This window comes from Musa acuminata, chromosome BXJ1-6 (genome assembly GCF_036884655.1).
Source record: "Musa acuminata AAA Group cultivar baxijiao chromosome BXJ1-6, Cavendish_Baxijiao_AAA, whole genome shotgun sequence".
Taxonomy (NCBI): Eukaryota; Viridiplantae; Streptophyta; class Magnoliopsida; order Zingiberales; family Musaceae; genus Musa; species Musa acuminata.
The window spans coordinates 38,628,175-38,647,324 of NC_088332.1; the positions used below are offsets into that span (position 1 = coordinate 38,628,175).

The following is a 19,150-nucleotide window of genomic DNA, read 5'->3' on the forward strand; positions in this document are numbered from 1 at the left end:
TTATGAAACCAAAATATTTAACCTCAAATCAGTAATAGTACGCTACAATCACTCAAATTCAATTCTTCCTCACTGTCGATGTGCAAATCTTGCTACGCTGCAATCGCCCAAGTGAAGACAACTCAGTTCCTCTACCACAATGAGAAGCTGAGCTACAAAATCCAATCTCCAATGCCAGGAAAAAAAAGAGGACATTACCATGACATAAGGAGATCACCGAATGAACACAGAGAGCGAACATTTCTGGCAAAGAAACAGCTGCAAAGACAACAGCAAATCCACAGAATTCAAAACTTATTGTATCCCCTCCATTTATTGGTTAATAGTGAAGAGACAATAGCACCATGAAAGAAAAGAGAAAGAAACGGACACAAAGAGGGGCAGGACAGCAACAACATCCTCTATATAAGATTCTGTTGTGCTTCCTTCTATGAGGTGACCACATCGTGTTCCCTCTACCATTATATATACTACCGCAATGGTTAAATTAAGATACAAGAGAGAAAAGGATACGAGGTTTCGATGGTTATGTACAAAAGGTTGCCTGAACTAGATACCCTTTTAGGACTCTTCGACGTCTAGATACTGAGAGTGGGAAGCTGCAAGGAGAGCTGCTCCGATACTTGACCCATCATTGGCCAGCTTGATGACAACAGAAGCCGAGGCCTCTTCTCCAAGCATCTCCTTCACCGTGCTTCGCAAGCATTCGCTGAATATGTTGTAGTGTTCATAGAGCCCACCATCGATGGCAACAACCGTCCTCGGAGTGTCACCACCATCCTTGGCTGCAGAATCACGCCCAATCTTCTTCAGGATACCAACGATGCCAGCAGCAGCCAAGCGAGCCCCACGCTTGGCAATGATGTCGCATGCCTGGACTACCACTTTTCTTGTCTTGAGGGAAGTGTTAGGGATCTGGAATGCAAAGAGAAAGCAAAACACTCTTGAAAAATATGACAACTATAGCCAACCGGCTGCCAGGTACGTACAGTGGGAACAAAAGTGATCATACCCCCAAGAGCTCCTTCAGTTTAGTCCCAACTACTTTAAGATCAGGTGAGTTGTCGTGATGCATGGCTGACATGACTGGGGTCCTGCAAATCTCATCTCAAAAACTTGTTCAGAATGCTCTTGAAAAATCTGGAAGAGACCAAGACTTGACAACATAAAACAATTTTTGATCATAGGAGAGAGCTATAGACCACCAATTCAATCACATATAAGCATATTTTTACAGAATCAATAAAAATTCAACCTAAATCACTGCAACAATCTGCTAGTTATCACAAATTTAGACAACGAAATTAACCAATAAAATTTTCTTGATCTTGCTTTTAAATTTCAGTTAATGGAATCTTCAAACTTGAGTAGCAGCTCAGGTATAAGAAAACAATGGGCAAAAAGAAATTTGAGATTCAAATTTTATCTGACCAAAGCCTTGAGATATTTCTGATCTAAGAATATTAAACAAACTGCAATTCACAAATATGCCAGGTTTCAAGAACAACTTCCCACATTCTCAACTTGAGCAGTGTATCTGCCAGAAGAATGAATGAAACGAAGGAAGGTTCAAGAGAAGATCCCTTAATTGCTTTTATTTGCTATAGATAAAAAGAGGTTGGGAACAGGACCTAAAGAAAGTTCACAGAGAATTGTCATTCAGAATTTGTCCATGACAACTTGGGTATAATAGGTTTCCACTTTCCGGTGAACTGACTGAAACCAGCAGATTTCTGCCATTCTACGACGTAGACCATTTTGCCAATTCAGATAAAAGCAAATCAATTTTCAGTTTAGACTCCAAAATGGCTGAAGCTGATCTGAAACAAACTGTTCTCTGCCAATGTTATAGAGATATTTTATTGGTAAACTTTATAAAGCAACTGTTCCTTGCCTAATATAATTAATAAGTCAGGGACAATGCTTAATATTTGGACCTCATGTCAAACTATGAAAGAAAAAACAAATATTACAGAAAAATCAGTAGAAGCATTTCATTGATGTACAATGCTCTAGACTTTTCGCTGTACTGGCTCTTTGTGAAACCAACATCTAATTTGAACGGCTTCATTTTGGGTGTGAAAGTGTACCAGTGATGGTATTTGTAGCATGATTTTTGAAAGACCGCATCACCTGATCTGATAACATAAGCACTTATCTAGAATGGTAAAATGCTAGATTACCCATGACTTTCTCGCTATTTATTTCCGAACCCACCCGCATAAACTACTCATCTCAGACCCAACTCTGGTACCTACTTTCCTACCAGCACTTGTCCTAGACTCAACTAGCGAGTACCTTAATCCAGCTTAATTGGGTCATGTAGGAGCAGAACCCGACCCTTTGTCATCCCTACTAGATCACTGTCAGCTTTACATAATACTGCTATATTTATCAAAGGGAGAAAACATATTATGATAGATACCACAAAAAATTCACCTCATAATGGAGTGTACACAAGTTGAAAAAACATGGAACACTGAAAATTTTGTGGACATATCAAATATATGCAACTACCACTGGGAACAGCCTGAGAGTGATCCGATAAATATCATATCTAACACAAGCCTGAACCAAGTTTTATTTCAAAAATGACAAAATATGGTGCTTACATGTAGTCAATACATATATGACAATTTCTAACTCAATATACTGGATATGTCTGATGTACCAGCCTATGAAGTGACTTCTAAGAAGAGAAACTTGTGTCATGGCCTTGAAGCATTTAGAAGGCTTATAAAAAGAACGTAAAAAACACAGGCAGATTATGTGTGCCATCAGAGCAAACTTCCTTCTCTCCCCTCGTCTATGACTCCTCTCTTCCACAGCCAGAACTCAAAAGGCAAATTGGTCTACTATGCAGGCATATGATATATGCACAATTTGGATGCTGGTGTTCAGCCATTGTTACACCAGTCAGGTATATTTAGGTTCAAAGAAAAAGAAACAACAGAAGCAGAATGGCCAAAACTTTGATTCCAACAATTTGATAAAATTGATGGCACTAAAATCGTTATCTACACCAGTATATTTCTAGAGAGCTTATCTACATGGTCTTTGTGATCCACAATAATTTAGCCAATTAACTGCAGTAAATCTCTCCAGAATGCATTAAATCATTAATGCCTGTTTAACTGAATCTATGCACAAAGTGTAATAATTCCTTGATAACAGCGTAAATTATACCTTAGTATGAATGGGGTTTCAAGTTTTGGTGGAACACTATCTCCGAACAAGGCAGCTTCATTAGCCAATCTCAGAAGCACATTACGTAAAATTTCTCCCAGATACATTCCAGAGATCAACTTCTCAAAAATCTGTCATGACAAAATTACTTGAATATTTAGCATCTCTACAAATCCTCATAATAAAAAGGACAGTCATCTATATCCACATCACCTGTTCACCAGGGTTTAAGCTCTCGGTATCTAATGTTTGATCATAGTCTGTCGTAGGAAGATGAGATGACCTGAAATTCCCCCATTCCATGTTGATAACCTATAACAGCAAAATTTAAAAACGTAGTGGGAGTCAATAAACCTTGCCAAGAGCTATATAGTACGAACCTTGTTTTACTATATGTTGAATCTGCCATAATCCAAGGAGGAAAAAGAAATAACTTTTGAAGTCAGGCAAAAGAGTTTGTTTACCATCTCTCCTGATTTGGGTAGGAGACCATGCCACTTAGGTATCGCATGGGCTCTCTCTACGTAGGCTGCATTTGTACCAGTGCCTAATATCACACCAACAATTACATCATTGTCATAGTATCTTGCCCCAGCTAATGTCCCGATTGTATCATTAACCTACATTAAAAATTACTTCCATTGTTATCTCACCCAATGTCATCTAGATAAGACCATAGCAAAAATTGATTAACCACATAGTCAAGGAGCCACATATTGAAATCTCAGTCAATTGAGCCTTCATCTCAAACTGGAAGAAGGAAAATAACAAGAGGAATGTACCAGTGCTGAAACTCGCATATCAAGACATTGTCTTTCTATGGCCCTGGTCAATTCCGCCACCACATCTTCCCCAACCTGCATTCAACAACAGCAGCAGCACCTACGTTGAGAAATGATTCTTTTTAAACCAAGGAAGAGATTAAGCATACACATAAAGAAGGGCTGGTTGAAACCTTTTGTCCATTTAAAAAGGTGAACTCAAAAAGCATGGCTTGGGCCACTAATGGCTACTTTAAGGAATGCTAATTAGCACATGGCAAAGAAGATATAATATCTCAAGGAAAATAAAAATCTGCTCAGAAATTACCGTGCCCTCAATATTGAAACCTTTTGTCCATTTAATAAGGGTGCCTGATGCAATAGAAGTTTGCCTCACTGGAAAAGAGAAGGTAAATCCAAGTTCCCTCTGTCTACCGACAGGAATGTGAAAATCTTCACCTTCAGAAGCAACAAACTCTGCTAAAGCTGAAGCAATAAAATCAAACAGTTCCTGAAAATCATACTCAGATTTTAACAAAGTTAGGTACCGCCAGATATATAATATGGATTAAAAGCATAACAACCAAACACTTCACTCACATCTGAGCCTCCAACCATTAAATGGGGTGGAATTGAAACCTCCTTAGGTTCTTTCTTGACAACACGCTGTTCCTTTCCTCCTAGTTGTACACGCAAGACACGGAAGTTGGTTCCTCCAAGGTCTAAAGCATAAAACAATCCTGTCTCATCCCTGTGAAAGTAGTGTTCTAGGTGTCAAAGATATAATTTTGGAGTATAGATGCAAATCTATAGTGTGCCCAATAAAGTGTAGAAACAATATAATCCCATGCTCTAAGTTCATTTTTGAGAAGTGTTTTTCTTTGTATATATAGAGCAGTAAACAAATGTGAAAATGTTACATGTAATTACATAAACTACCTAAGTTTGACATCCCAAATGACAAGTCTGAAGCAATGTCTATTTCTTTATAAAAGATAATCCATTTCTAACATACTGTGAAAATCTTATTGTTCTCATGAACAACTTGCAAATACCATATGCATAATAAACAACAATGTCTTTTGAATATCCCAAACTCCACATGCATACTTACAGAAATTGGTAACGTGGTTCCTCCCAAACTAAAATTGAAACTTCTCTTTTCGATAAAACAAACTATTCCTTGATAACACCGAATGGAATGCTTGAAAAGGTAGCTTCAGCTAACCAAAAGTCCTATGCCAATGCTTGTGTAGCCTTAACATCAGAATGCATGCCATGGGTGAGAAATTAAAACAATCCATCTACTTGAACTTTCACTGCTCAGTTGAGACTTAAAATAGTCTATCTAATCAAAGTTACACTGATCTAGAACCAAATGTTATGTCAACACTACATGGTGCTTGAATCCCATCCTAGCAACTAATGTTTGAAAAACAACAAGGACTCTGAGACCCAGAGACCAGGAGATAGCTGCAAAATGGCAACTTCAGCCAGGTTTTCCCAAAGAGTGAAACCTAAGTTTTTTCTCCCTTAAAACTACCAAGATAGATAAGTTCAAGACCTGGCAAAGCTAATTTATGAGGAAAACGTCAGCTGATGCAAAATAAAATGAGGTATGCAATGGATCAATTATTATAAGAATTCCACCATTACGAAATGTCATCTGGCCCTGACATCAACCTTATTGTGCTCATCCCAGCCGCCTAGGGAAGCCTGCAGATGGATAATGGGCCGCTCGATTGTGGCTGGAATTCTATTCATATAGTTGTTGCTTTCTCAATGAGGCATAAAATTGGAGCATAGGAAGCAGGAGCCCTAGTCATATAGTGGATTATGCTTGTTATAGAGATGCAGGGCTAACAAAAGGAATATGGAGATATATAAATCCATGTTTAGGAAAAGGATATAATAAAATGATACTGCTATTCTAGGAAACATATTACAAGTAAATTATTAGTAACGAACCAAAAAAAATTACAACCAAAAAGGAATGGCTCAAATCTATGCTAAGAGTATATAAAGCATCGTCTAGCTATGTGTACCATATTTTCTTCTAAGTTTCACTTTTAATAGCATGATCTTGTGTAACTTTATGGTAATATTTGTAGGCCAGCCCATCCGTATATAAAAATGCCCCTATCATGATCTATGTGACATGGGAACCTCTAGTAAAGGCAGCCTTATGCACTCAAAGATTGAGAAAAGAACAAAGTTCATGTCACTGCATGCAAACCAGGATTTAAGAGTCAAATAATGCATTTGACATCAATATCCTCCCATGTTTACAGTAGAAAAAGGATGACTTTTACGGTTGGTTCTACTTGAACTATTGGATTCTAACCTGATCTGAGGTAGTTGTCATGGAAAATTAAATGGCTGACCCATCTTGAGTGAACTGAGATTATGAGACAGGAGCTGTTTTTACACAGTTAAGGGTGAAAGGCAGAAGGTCACTTAACAATACAAGCAAGATATAGAACGAACTCCACTGGCTCAAGGCATAACATCCAACAAAATGTACAGATAACCTGCCATAAGCCAAATTAAAAAAGAACACCAACCAAGAGATGTCCTAGAATAGTTCATTCAGACTATAATCATGAGAAATATATTAATGTCGGAGCAATTATTTGAAAAAGCAACAAAAAGAGATGCTATTTTCTGATTTTTTTTCATTTTACAGTATATATATATATATATATATGTATATATATATATATATGTATATATATATATATATATATATATATATATATATATATATATATATGTGTGTGTGTGTGTGTGTGGGTGTGTATGTATATATACATACATATATATACATACATATATATAAATATACATATATATATACATACATATATATATATACATACATATATATAAATATACATATATATATATATACATATATACATACATATATATATATATATATATATATATATATATAAACACACACACATATAGGTGGTGTGGTTAGGCGAGATGTGTATCGTCCCAAAGTCAACCATTCATAATCCAGGCACAAAAGAGAGGTATCATATATGGAGGAAGCAGAAACGCATCTACAGTACAAAAGAACAAAAACGTAGGACCTAATGAGCGCAAGGAAATACTTTTCAGGTTGCTCAGAAATCCAAGAATTAAAATATTTTCATCAGATATGTAGTTGAGTGGCCATGAAAAAGGAAATAAATTAAGAAGCAACAAAGATATCAAGAACAACTGCGAATTGCCTGTTAGGACAGGAGCCGTGAAGAAGGGAGAAAGAGATATCAAGAAAAAATGATCCTTGCAATCAAAACCAAAACTCTTCTTGCCAGAGAAGACACAATAGGCATATTCACAATCACAACACAAGCTGGGCAAGGCCCCCACCTTAACCCCCACACCCTATGAATCCAAGTACGATCTAGATATGCAAGCAGGAATTTACTTAAATTATTGATGTCACGGAGAAAAAAGGCATTTACGACCTAATAACAAGCCACAATTTCAAGAATCCGATGAGAAATGCAGCTGGATTTCAAGAATCGGTTGAAGAAATTATGCTCCTTTTCATCTGATGAGGAGAAAGATGGGCGGTACCCGGTGGGGAGCTTGTCGACGTAGCTGATGAGCATCTTGAGCTTGCTCCCGCCCTCGGAGGCGAGCCCGGCGTGCATTTCCACCATCATCGCGTCGGCCACCTGCCGCAGCTTCCCCAGGGGCGTGGCGCACCGCTCTTCGAGCTCCTTGAGCAGGGCCGCGGCACGCGCGCACCGGCCCGAGCTCCGCATCCGGTGCCGCACGACGAGCGCCGCCACCGCGCACGCCGCCGCGGCGCCCACCACCGCTGTCGTCAACGCCACTTTCCCCATGTCCCTCCCCCCCGATCTAGGATTCCAAGCCGATCCGACAAGCCCCCGACGACGTCCCAAGTAGGGTTGCGGGCTCCGTCTTCCAAGATCCTTCCTTTGGACGCCAAGAACGATCGAAATTACAACAACAAGTCGGGATTTCGGAGGAATGTGCAGCTCCCTACTCCTAATTCGGATCGCCAAGAGGTGAAAGGAAAGATCTCGGAGACCAGCACGAGACTTCGCTGCATCTGGGAACGGAAGAAATCTGTGTAGAAGATATAATAGAATAAAAATAATATATTAAGTGAAAACCGCCACTTCGTTCCATTTACAGTTTATTGGGTCAATTACCAAAAAAATTCTCAACAACACAATTTTTTCAGATGACGTCCCATCATTTATACTATAAATATCTTTTATATAAAAGAAAACAAAAGACAGTCGTTGGTCATCGTTGACTTGGATTATTTGGGTTGAACTACTTAGTATCTTTGACTATATAATATTTAAATTTTTTATTTATTCTTCTTAATTTTTAGATTATCTTTTTTTTTTTCCAAATTACTTTACTATCCCGATTTCTCAATTATCTCCTCCTACCACTTCATCGTCACCTCCTTGTCCTTTTCTCCTCTTTCTCCCACTCCATCTCCTCGTGATTCTAATCGACGTCGTCTCGTCTAAGGTTTAGACGTGAGACATCAAGGATAAATATTTTAATTTATGAAATCTTCTACGAGGCTCTGTGGTCTCCGATCATATTTTCGCAACCAAGTGATCGATTCATCTGGTTGTGATGCAATTGTATTTTTTGAGAACGTGTTTCGTCACAATAGATGGTAGATAGATAGCAGCAAAGAGTCGAGCACTGAGGAACGTAGGTAGAAGAAGCCATTGTAGCAGCCAATAAAGTCATGCAGCTCTGATGCATTACCTTCTGAACTGCATCTCTACGGGGCGCAGTTTAATGTACTCGTCGTAAATAAAATTTTCTCTGAGATATCATCGGTCTTGAGACTACCTTGCTTATTTTCAAACTCTCTACATGCCTGTCATTGGATATGCTAAGTAACAACATATTAGTTGTATATTACTTTAACTGACAAAGAAAAATAACTTATGTTTTAATTTAACAATCATAGGTGTCTCACAATTATATTTCCCTTTTTTTTTCTTACCGGTACCTGATATTATGTACGTTTATATCGTAGCTTAGGGAATAATACAGTTTGATCTTGTCTCAAAAGCGTAACGTCATCCTTGTAGATCTTGTCTCAAAAGATCCGATTGTGTAACGTCGTCCATGTCTCAAAAGCATTTTTATGGTCGAGATAGAACTTGAATCGTTTCATCTATACTGTATTCCTACGTGATAGATCGATATTGCGAAGGAAATTCTTAACTCAACCCCTCTAATGCTTAAGTTAGTTAGTAGGTTTTTTTATGTAAAGAGTTTGATCTTTTTTTTGGATTACGGAGTCGGTATTTATACCTACGGAGTCAACCTGAGGGTACATGGGCTATTGATGGCTGTCGATATCTTATTTGATGTGATCGTACGGGTGAGTATGTTCCTAACAATTTGGGTGGACATGTTCGGACCCTCGTTATGTGATGTCGAACCATATAATCCTGATAACATAGAGTTGGTCATACATCGTCCGCCAGGTTGGATATTTTCAAAGACATATGTTAAGTCGTTTATTATTGAAATATTCCCTATCAGTACTTATTTCTTCCTCATGCGATACTATAAAGGTAATATTTCTTAACAATTATGGGTTATATCGGTTCGTTTTCAATTCTAGAAACTGTACTACAAGTTGTGGACAGACTGCGGGTGGTCGGTCAATCATGGACTTCTATATGGTTAGTTTTTCTACAAGCTTTCATTTTCTTGAACAGGCACAGTATTTGACTTGCCATGCATCACAAGGGTTGATGATAAATTTGTCTTAATTCGCTAAGAAGCATCCAAACTTTTGATTCTCTGTATTGGTCAAATTATATTTTGACTTTTATTTTATTTTTTTTTCCAAAAAAATGTATGATTGCCAAATTTGATTAGTGTAGTACTGTGGCACAAAATTGAGATCAAAATATTAAAAATAATTAATTTTGAAATATATTTATCAATGTTGAAACGATATACTTTTATGTTCGCATGTAATCTTCGAAACTCGAATTGAGGCTACTACGTAAAAGAAATTATATTTTGAAGGCAACTCGAATTGAGATAAATCCTTACGTTCGCCATCGAAGAGTTCAGCTGGCCAGCACTTGGCTCAGCCTGCGACGGAGTGTCACCGACGTGCCTTCACGATGCGTTTCTTTCTCCTCGCAGTCCTCGCCGGAACGCAGTTTCTGGGCTCACGGTCGCGGACAAGATTAGCGGTTTCCACTCAGGGCAGCGAGTGAGCTCCGTCCTTCACGGCAGCGCACGCCAAGGAACTCGAATCGACGTAGAGTTCCACGACTGAAGCCATCCGATGCGGCGTGACAGCCGATGATGATCTCGTTGTCGTGATCCATTAACGGAAGCTACCTCATGACTTCCTCTGGCCTTTGGAAGGAAGAAAACAGAAACCCAATTCAAATCGCCGATCGGTGAGGCGACAACGCCACGCGTTAACGTCCTCGTTGGGTTCCCCATACGACTCGCCGTTGTCCCGCTCGAAGATGATACGCAGCCGACACGTGCCCGTTGCCCACTGGCTGTCGACCGTTAATTACCCGCCCAAGATTCCGTTTCACATGCCGCCGCCTCTGTTATAAATCCACCCGATCTCCCGACGCCTTCTTCACAACGAGCGCAATGTATGCTTCCTCCGTCTCCCACCCATCCCACCACCCTTCGTCGTTCCCGGCCCGACTTCCGAGCCGGCAGGCCGGACCGGGGGTTCCAAACTGGCCGAGTTCGATCCGATCCGCCGCATCGAGGAGACGCGCCTGCTGTTGGCAGTACAGCGGCGGCGGGCTGGTGGACCGGAGCATGATCGTGCTGAGGAAGAGGATCCACGAGATGAAGATGGCGGAGAGCAATTACGAGGCGCCGTCGGGATGGATGGACTGGGAGAAGAGGTACTACACCAGCTACCACGCCGACGTGTGCGAGATCCTGTGCTTGTTGCAGACGCTGCTGATGGGCACACGGCCGGGCGTGGCCATCGGGATGATGGCCGTCCTCGTGTTGAGCGTGCCCACCTCTGCCATGTTTATATCCTTCCATCTGATCGCGGCCGCGAACTCGATCCTCGCCGGAACGCACCTCGGTTGATCGAGGTTTTCGTGTTCCATCTGTGTGCTACCGAGTCTTCGTTTGACAATTCTGTAGCATATTTTTATTGTTTCATCGTGCCATGGATACGATCGAATGCTTCAGCAAATGCTAATCGGTGGTCTCCCAACAACTATTGTGGTGGCGCACACAGTTTCGACTGCATCGGCTGTCTGTTTATTTGGCTCTCGAGCGGCGCCGTATTCTTTATCATTAATTCATGAGCAAAAGACCTTCTTCATTTACGAATGCAAGGTTGTCAGACTTGTGGATCGACATATATGTAAATCACTGCCCTAAGTTTTGATGAAAATAATATGATAGAAGATAAGATTAATTATTAAAAAAAATTTATTAAAGAAATGAAAATACTTCGATACATTAACATGTTCCTTCTAGAAAGGATTTTCCTCAACAGAATAGAGGAATTTTCTCTATCAAATTTAATATAAGCTTTCTCTCGCTAGATGTCCGGATCCTAGAACTGGATGACAGTGGAAGCTATGCTGTGTCTATGAAGTGAGACTGTAATAGTTTATGATGAAGCCTGAAATTTATTTTTTGTTTTTCCTTCTTTTTTACGAATATAATAAATAAATCTTGGATTTGCTAATGACAAAGTGCAATTTACTTAGAAAAGCTTTCTATGATAACGGGGTTTTATCCCTCATATTTAATTTTTATCAAAGGTACTTTTTTTTTCATGATATAATCGAAGTATCCTTCATAAAATCAAAATATTCGTTGATGAATCTTTTTGACTGAACTGATTTGTATGATATGAACCAAACTAGATCAGTTCAAAATAAATTAATATTTGATTTGTTCAATTTGGGTTTAGATTGTCCCTTGTTTTTTTCTTGAATTACATCCCTAAACCCTATTTGACAAATGTAATAGGAATGTCAAAGAGGTCACTGTAGTTGACCTTTTTTGTCATTAGTCATGATCACCGTTAGCATCAAGAACATCGTCACCCAACATAGCGGTCAAAGGAGTCATAGTCGTCGCCTTTCCGTTGGGCCTTGGTGATTAGAGTGGCCTTCGTCGACGAGGTAGGAGGTCATTGTCGCTATCTTGGTGAGTGTTAGTGGTCGCGATCATCGTTGCTAGGGTAGGAGGTTGGCCTTGCCTTCTCCATGGGCCTCAATGGTCGCGATCAACATCGCTAGGTTAGGACATCATCGACAGGGTAGGACGTCGCCATCACCTTCCCGCTAGTTAGTGTTATACTCGATCATAGCATAACACAACCTAATGGTGATGGTACCATCTATATCCAATGGTCTACTGACTATGGGCGATGGTACTGACCTAGACCAGGTAATAATATTGCCTAAACTATAATACCATTTTGAATAATTTAATTTCTAAAATTATTTTAAAATAAAAATAATGCTAAATATATTAGAATCATGTTACGATAGTTATAGAGAAGTTTAGATAAGTTTGGTGAAATTTTCTTAAGTAATACTTACTCAATCACATATTCAAAACATAAATCCTATATTTGAACAGAAATCATCTAAAAATTAAAAGAAGTTAGAAAAAGTGAAACTAAATATTCTAGAATCATATTATGATATTTATAAAGGAGCTTCAATTGGTTTGGTAAAATTTTTTTGAGTTACACTCGATTTAATATTCAAAACACAAATCCCTTATTTGGACAATTAATCATCCTGAAATAATAAGATATAAAAAAATGATACTAAATATACTAGAATCAATGCTAGGATATTTATAATGAAGTTTGGATATATTTAGTAAAAAATTATTAAGTTGCATTTCTTGTTATACTCCGTTATACTTAAGTTATACTTGATCATAGATTCAAAATATAAATCCCATATTTAGATAATTAATCATCCTAAAATAATAAAAATTGATACTAAATACACTATAATCATGTTAAAATATTTACAAAACAGTTTGGATATGTTTGATAAAAAAAATTTGAGTTACACTTAATGACACTCGATCATAAATTCAAAATACAAATCTCCTATTTGGATAATTATCATCCTAAAATCAAAATAAATTAAAAAAATAACATTAAATATACTAGAATCATATTAGGATTTATAAAAGAGTTTTGATAGATTTAGTAAAAAATTATTAAGTTACACTCAAATTTTACTTGAGTTATTCTCGATCATAGATTTAACCAAAAGTATCCTATTTAGATAATTAGTCATCTACTCATTGAAGGGTGGAAACACATTTAGCTTTCGATGACAAATCACACAAGTAAACATTTACATTAGCATTAAAATGCTTGGAAGAAGCTAAGGTTATAGCGTGAAGTAAGGTAATTAAAAATTTAGTAGATAATGTAAAAAATCAAGATTAATAATTACCAAAATTTGCATGATTTTTGGAAGCTACAGTGTTGCTGTATTCTCATCACCTATTGCATCTTTCATTTACTAACACGAATGAACAGTTCATACAAAATTCAGATTGAATATTTTCCATATAAATAAAAAGCCTTTTGATTATTGTAATATATAAGGTAATATAAAGATTTTTTTTTCCTCACTATAAAACCTATTTTTGTGCTTGGTGATGTGATGTTGTCATTTCTAATTGGAGAGGAGAGGAGGTTGTTGCTGCTTAGTGATGTTACCAATGAAGCCGCTATAGAGAAGTCGATGCCAAAGAGGAGAGGATGTCATCGACACTAGTTGCCAGAGAGGAGTAACGGAGTCCACCACCGTCATTGCTCATCATGGAGAGAAGCAAAGAAGTTTGCCACCATTGTAAAGGAGCGTTGATCGTCATTGTCACCTACACTAGGGTTACACTCGTTCAGTGCAACCCCTCTTTGTCTTTTGATTCAAATCCACATAATCTCAAACCGGACTTGATCCGTTTTGCTAGATCCAACCCGATCGTAATCTCGACCGAACCAAACTAACCCTTGGATTAGTCAAGTTTGAATTAGGTCACCCGGTTCAATAAAATTGATCGACGTGATTTATTGAATCGGACACATTAGGTATTTTAGAAAAAAAAAAAAAAGAGGCACATGGGGTACCATATGATAAAATACCATTATTAAGAGCTTTTTATATATATAATGCCTAAGCTTATTAGCAATATTTACTTGAAAATAAAAATAAATATACGATTTTATTTATTGGAGACTATAAAAATTTTACCAGAATGCCATTGCACTTGGACATAATTTACGATGATAGAATCGAGACACATGTACGATTCTAAGTGCTGCATGGATGGATATAGGTGTTGTTGGCGCCACATGTGAATTAGAGGTAATCTGAAGCTTGCGACTGAGCTCTTACATATGATAACGTTGCATCATATAAATGCTAAAACTCCTTTCTTTTTATGGTGATATATATGCATTTTGCTCGCATTTGTAATGTTTTATAGCTAAATATCTTACATGCATGCCTTGGTGTCGTAAATTGAGACTATAAATCTTGAATATACATTGTACAAGTCAAATTTGTTCGGCAATCCTATGCAAGTTAAATCGAATCGATGTGCTCTTCTGACGACAAAATATGCTCCAAATTGAATTTTGCAGAATAATAAGAGTGCTAAAAAGTATCCGACAGAATTCTCCTCGAAGGTGAAAACTAATTCAAATCGATCATCTTTTACACCATTTATAGTCTTCTGAATCGCCTTAAAGACCGACCATTATGTTGGGAGTGATCCATGTCACGACAACATCAATCGATGATGTGCTGTTGAGTTCATCGATTTATGTTCCCTCCAAATCATTAGGGGGAATTCCCCTGATGAGATTCTATGCTTCACTGTACATCGAACTGTTCGATTCCACAGTTCCAATGATGTGATCCCTCGTCGCCATCTCTCAACCATACAGTGACTCGCTACTCTCCTACAGACATACCACTGTGGAAACACAGTGAGTTGATGCTTCTTGTCCCGGGAAGTTCTTCTTCCAGCAGAGTACCAGTTCGAACTCTGCTGCCCTCCACGATCCAGGCATCTGTTTCTGAAGTCATTGATGCGGTCATGTGCCTCTACTTACGTCAACTCCTTGTAGCTTGGAAGAGAAAGAAGAAGACGACTTCTTTGATCCCATCCTCGTTGACCAAAGTATTAGCATCACCGCCCACCATTAAAGGTAAGCTACTCACGTCTCTGGCGCGATTACCCGAACAGCGCCAATGATAAGCTCGTCTTCAGTTCGAAATATCATCTGACACGAAAGCATGAGAGAAACACCGGCTTCACGCATCCCAAGCTTGTTGTGGTTGGACCAGTCCAGCTGAGTCCGAGCAATAGATTAAGCTTCCTTTGGATCCCTTGTTCTGTAGATGACATAGCGGAGTGAATGCGTATCAGATGCATGGCGGCAGCCAATGGAACCTACCCTGTGAAAACCCACGTCTTTGCACGTGCTCCGTCCGTGATATTTAAGCTCAAGTGTCTTCGGTCTCGTCACCTCGCAGGAGACGGAAGTGTCTGCGTAGCAGTCTCTTCCGCAAGAGGCTAAACTTCGACTCCGCATTTTGGGATTTGCAATTGCCTTCGTGGGAGCACGCACTTCCGTGTTCCTCTGCGTTACATCATCGTCACCAGTGCATCGAGACTCTAAAGCACCTAATTGTAGTCATATCCAACGTTTCCCTTCTCTTCTCCCCGTCCAAGTACGTTTACTCTGCACCACGGTATCACATCGCCGGTGGCCCTGTAGTTACTAGTGAACTACTCCTTCCTTGGGGCCTTTACTGCTGCCAAGCCGGCGACCTCTTTGACCAAACCTTATGATCTGAGAGAGAGAGCTCTGCGAGCGAGAGGCCTGACGACAAGGACTGTGACGCCAAAAAGGGTAAGATACGGTTCACCAAACCCAGGATCTTTTTCTTTTGCTTTCCTCTATGGCTCTTAAGAAGAGAGCCAAAGGAAGGAAGCATTAAGTGATGGGGGAGACAAGTACGGCTCATTCGTTTGCTTCATGACCGAGGTGTGTATAAGACCTACGGTAGCGGATCGCTCGTTTGCTTCCCTGTTCTTTACCGTGATTATTTGCTTCCTGCAAGAAGTCGAGTGATGTGTATGTATCTTTTCCGAGGAGATCGACAGCTGCAGAAATGACAGAGACTTGCCGTGGTAGCCACATCTAAAGCTCCGACATAGTCGTAAGCATTGGGCTTAGTTTTATTACTTGCTGTCGCTTATCTTTGTCATCGTACGAAGCATTGCCTGCTAAGCAGAGAAGAAAGATCCACGCTTTTACGTTCTTCGAGGTGCGTTTCACACGTCCATTGTATGTAGTAGTGTTGTGTAGCAGTCGAAGATGAAGGCTACCGCGAGAAAGGAACAACCCATTGATGATGGCAGAGAGAGGACGTAGTAAAAATGTTTTCCCCTTCCTCATGTTTGAGACGGTCCCTCGTTGCCCTCTCTGCTCTTTCCCTGGGCAAAACCTCTATGTTACCGCCATTTGTGCTGATAAATCTGAGTGGAGATCACTGGAGGACACGAAACGAACTTGTAACTTTAGATTCTCTCTCTCTCTCTCTCTCTCTCTGCAGGAGCTCCTCGGTAATGGGCAGGGCTACTAGGTGGCTGAGGAGCCTTCTTGGGAGGAAGAAGGATCCGAAGGTCCACAAGGACACTGCCAGCACCAATGGCTACGAAATGAAAGATAGGATGCGGTGGAGCTTTGCCAGACCACGGCAAGCGGAAAGCATGTGTAGCAGTCCCGTGTCAGCGACGGAGGCGGCGTGGTTGAGGTCGTTCTACGACGACACCGAGGAGGAGAGCAAGCACGCCATGGCGGTGGCGGTAGCCACTGCAGCAGCTGCCAATGTGGCCGCGACGGCAGCTCAGGCAGCGATGGTGCGGCTGAAGGGCCTGGGCAGAGGAGGAGCAACGCCCTGTAGCAGCTACCAGTGGTGGGCTGCTGTCAAGATCCAGACTGCCTTCAGATGCCACTTGGTAAGGCTAAATCTAGTGGTCTTTGCCAACAGAATCCTCCTTTCATCATCATTTCTTGAGGCTGTCATTGGACAGGCAAAGAAAGCTCTTCGAGCACTCAAAGGCTTGGTGAAGCTGCAGGCTCTGGTAAGAGGCTGCCTCGTGAGAAAGCAAGCAGCCATAACCCTCCGCAGACTACAAGCTCTCGTAAGAGCTCAAGCTGTTGTTAGGCCTCGAGAAGCTCGTGTTCTGCCCCACCAAAGTCGAAGATTCGATGCAGAATTCTGCCATCGGACATCCTTTGTAAGACGGAATCCTCGAAACACATCTATGCTTCGTCTTCCATCAACAAGCGCCATCATCTTTGCACATTCTTCTTCGCAGGGAAGGTTCGATAACAGAGGCGATAGGTGCAGGCACATCGGATTAGAACAGAGCAATGACTTGGATGCAAGTCCAAAGATACTGGAGATGGACACTTACCAACTCAGGTCCAAGTCGTTCCGGAGAACAAGTTCTAACTTCGACGAATCTATGGTACCAATTTCCTCTCCACTCCCATACAAGGTTCCATCTCGACTCTCCATTTCCAGCTGCCGAAACCCTGACAAATCCCCCAACTCCAAGACGGCACAAAACACTCCTCGCCTCAGGCCAGAAACGCCGGCGACGAGCACGACCGCCGATATGGTTCCACGGCAAACCCCGAGCCCCTCAAGCTGTCCAAACTACATGGCAAACACGTCGTCCTTTGCGGCGAAGGTGAGGCCACAAAGCACGCCAAAGCAGAGGCCGGAGAAGGCCGCCAGCCCGAGGAAGAAGAAGGTCCTCGCAAGCGAGACCGAGTCGAGGACAAGGTCTCCCTTACGAGCACATAATGCGTATAACCTCTACAATGGAACGGTTGGGAAGCTTGATAGGTCTGCTAAGACATTGAGGAAAGCAGCCAGGGATCACTACATAGATTGCATGTGGTGAATCAGTGGTAGAAACAGAGCAGCTGCTTCATGAGAGCTTCTCTTAGAAATGTAAATGAGGATCCAAGACCAGACAGAATCTGTGTTCCCTAAACTCTTCCTTACCAGTAAATTGTGACAAAGTGGAGGAAGGGATGTGTAGATTCTCCTAGTCTGATTTAAATCTGCTGTATCTTCAACTCCAATCTTCTTTTGTGTGAATCTATATTAACATGCCATTCAATCTTGTCGAAAGAGTAAGCTGTCAAAACATGCCCAGTAGCTTTCTGCCTTGATGTCCTCATCAAGTTCTTTTCTTTTAAGTTTCATTTAGCATCCTTGGTTTTACAAGGAACTTTATTCATCAATCCTTGATTATAAATGCCAGCCAAGTGTAAATGAACACATGCCAAATGTGTGGCCATGGAACAAAAAACTGGGACAGGAACCAGAATATTGTCTTGCAAGGACAGGGACATTGAAGTACCTGGTAGGGTAGGGTTATCATGTTAGCACAAGTAACATAGGAGCAACTAGAAAATGGATTTGTCTGAATAAACTAAGAACAAGTTCTCTGCTAAATCTCTCTCTAAGGACTGATCAACTAGCCATCTTTTTCCTTAAACCATTTTCAGATTGAGCACAAATTCCAAGCCCAAGAAGAAGTGTGCAGGCAGGCATGGTATGCAATTGCTGGGTAGGAACAAGTGCCAGGCAGAATCTACCATGACATATTTCATAAATCTTTTACAAGTTTACAATGAGAAAATAAATTTCAATACTACAATTTAATCATATTCAGTTAATTCAGAGAGATACTAGGCTTTATGCATGAGAGATAACATACTTTTAGGCACTAAAACATAATTTTATTATCAGCAGAGGATAAAAAAAAAAGGTAATGAAAGGGGAAGTCATGTCAATATTGTGATATATGAACTTGGAAGTAAAATACCACATTCAGAATATGCTGGACTTACAGATGAATAAAATCAATAAAACATGAAAAACTTGATCACCTAAATCACCATACCAACTTCATCTATCACATAATGGGGTGACTTGCTGCACAAGGGCTCCCAACAATGCTAGATTTTGAGGATGAGCAGTGCATTCAGCTTTGCTCCTGCAAGTAAAGAACTTGTTTATTATTTACTCTACTATGAGTTAGATTAATGGCATACTTCATATACTGAT

At 40.1% G+C, this 19,150-nt stretch overlaps 3 protein-coding genes across 3 annotated transcripts; 2 read left to right on the forward strand and 1 right to left on the reverse strand.

Moving 5' to 3' along the window:
* Positions 1–283: 283 nt before the first annotated feature.
* Positions 284–8,071, reverse strand: LOC135676867 (hexokinase-2-like). The gene is made up of 9 exons (XM_065188522.1): positions 7,542–8,071; positions 4,548–4,698; positions 4,276–4,458; positions 3,969–4,043; positions 3,651–3,806; positions 3,400–3,498; positions 3,187–3,317; positions 1,013–1,094; positions 284–915 (listed from the first exon to the last, which is right to left on the reverse strand). The coding sequence occupies exons 1-9, from the start codon at positions 7,811–7,813 to the stop codon at positions 562–564; spliced, it is 1,503 nt and encodes a 500-aa protein (XP_065044594.1). The 5' UTR covers positions 7,814–8,071; the 3' UTR covers positions 284–561.
* Positions 8,072–10,610: 2,539 nt separating this feature from the next.
* LOC103989802 (uncharacterized) lies at positions 10,611–11,072 on the forward strand. The gene has a single exon (XM_009408748.3). The coding sequence runs from the start codon at positions 10,611–10,613 to the stop codon at positions 11,070–11,072; it is 462 nt and encodes a 153-aa protein (XP_009407023.2).
* Positions 11,073–16,404: 5,332 nt separating this feature from the next.
* Positions 16,405–18,381, forward strand: LOC103989803 (protein IQ-domain 26-like). The gene is made up of 3 exons (XM_009408749.3): positions 16,405–17,018; positions 17,094–17,300; positions 17,382–18,381. The coding sequence occupies exons 1-3, from the start codon at positions 16,437–16,439 to the stop codon at positions 17,973–17,975; spliced, it is 1,383 nt and encodes a 460-aa protein (XP_009407024.2). The 5' UTR covers positions 16,405–16,436; the 3' UTR covers positions 17,976–18,381.
* The last annotated feature ends 769 nt before the right edge of the window (positions 18,382–19,150 follow it).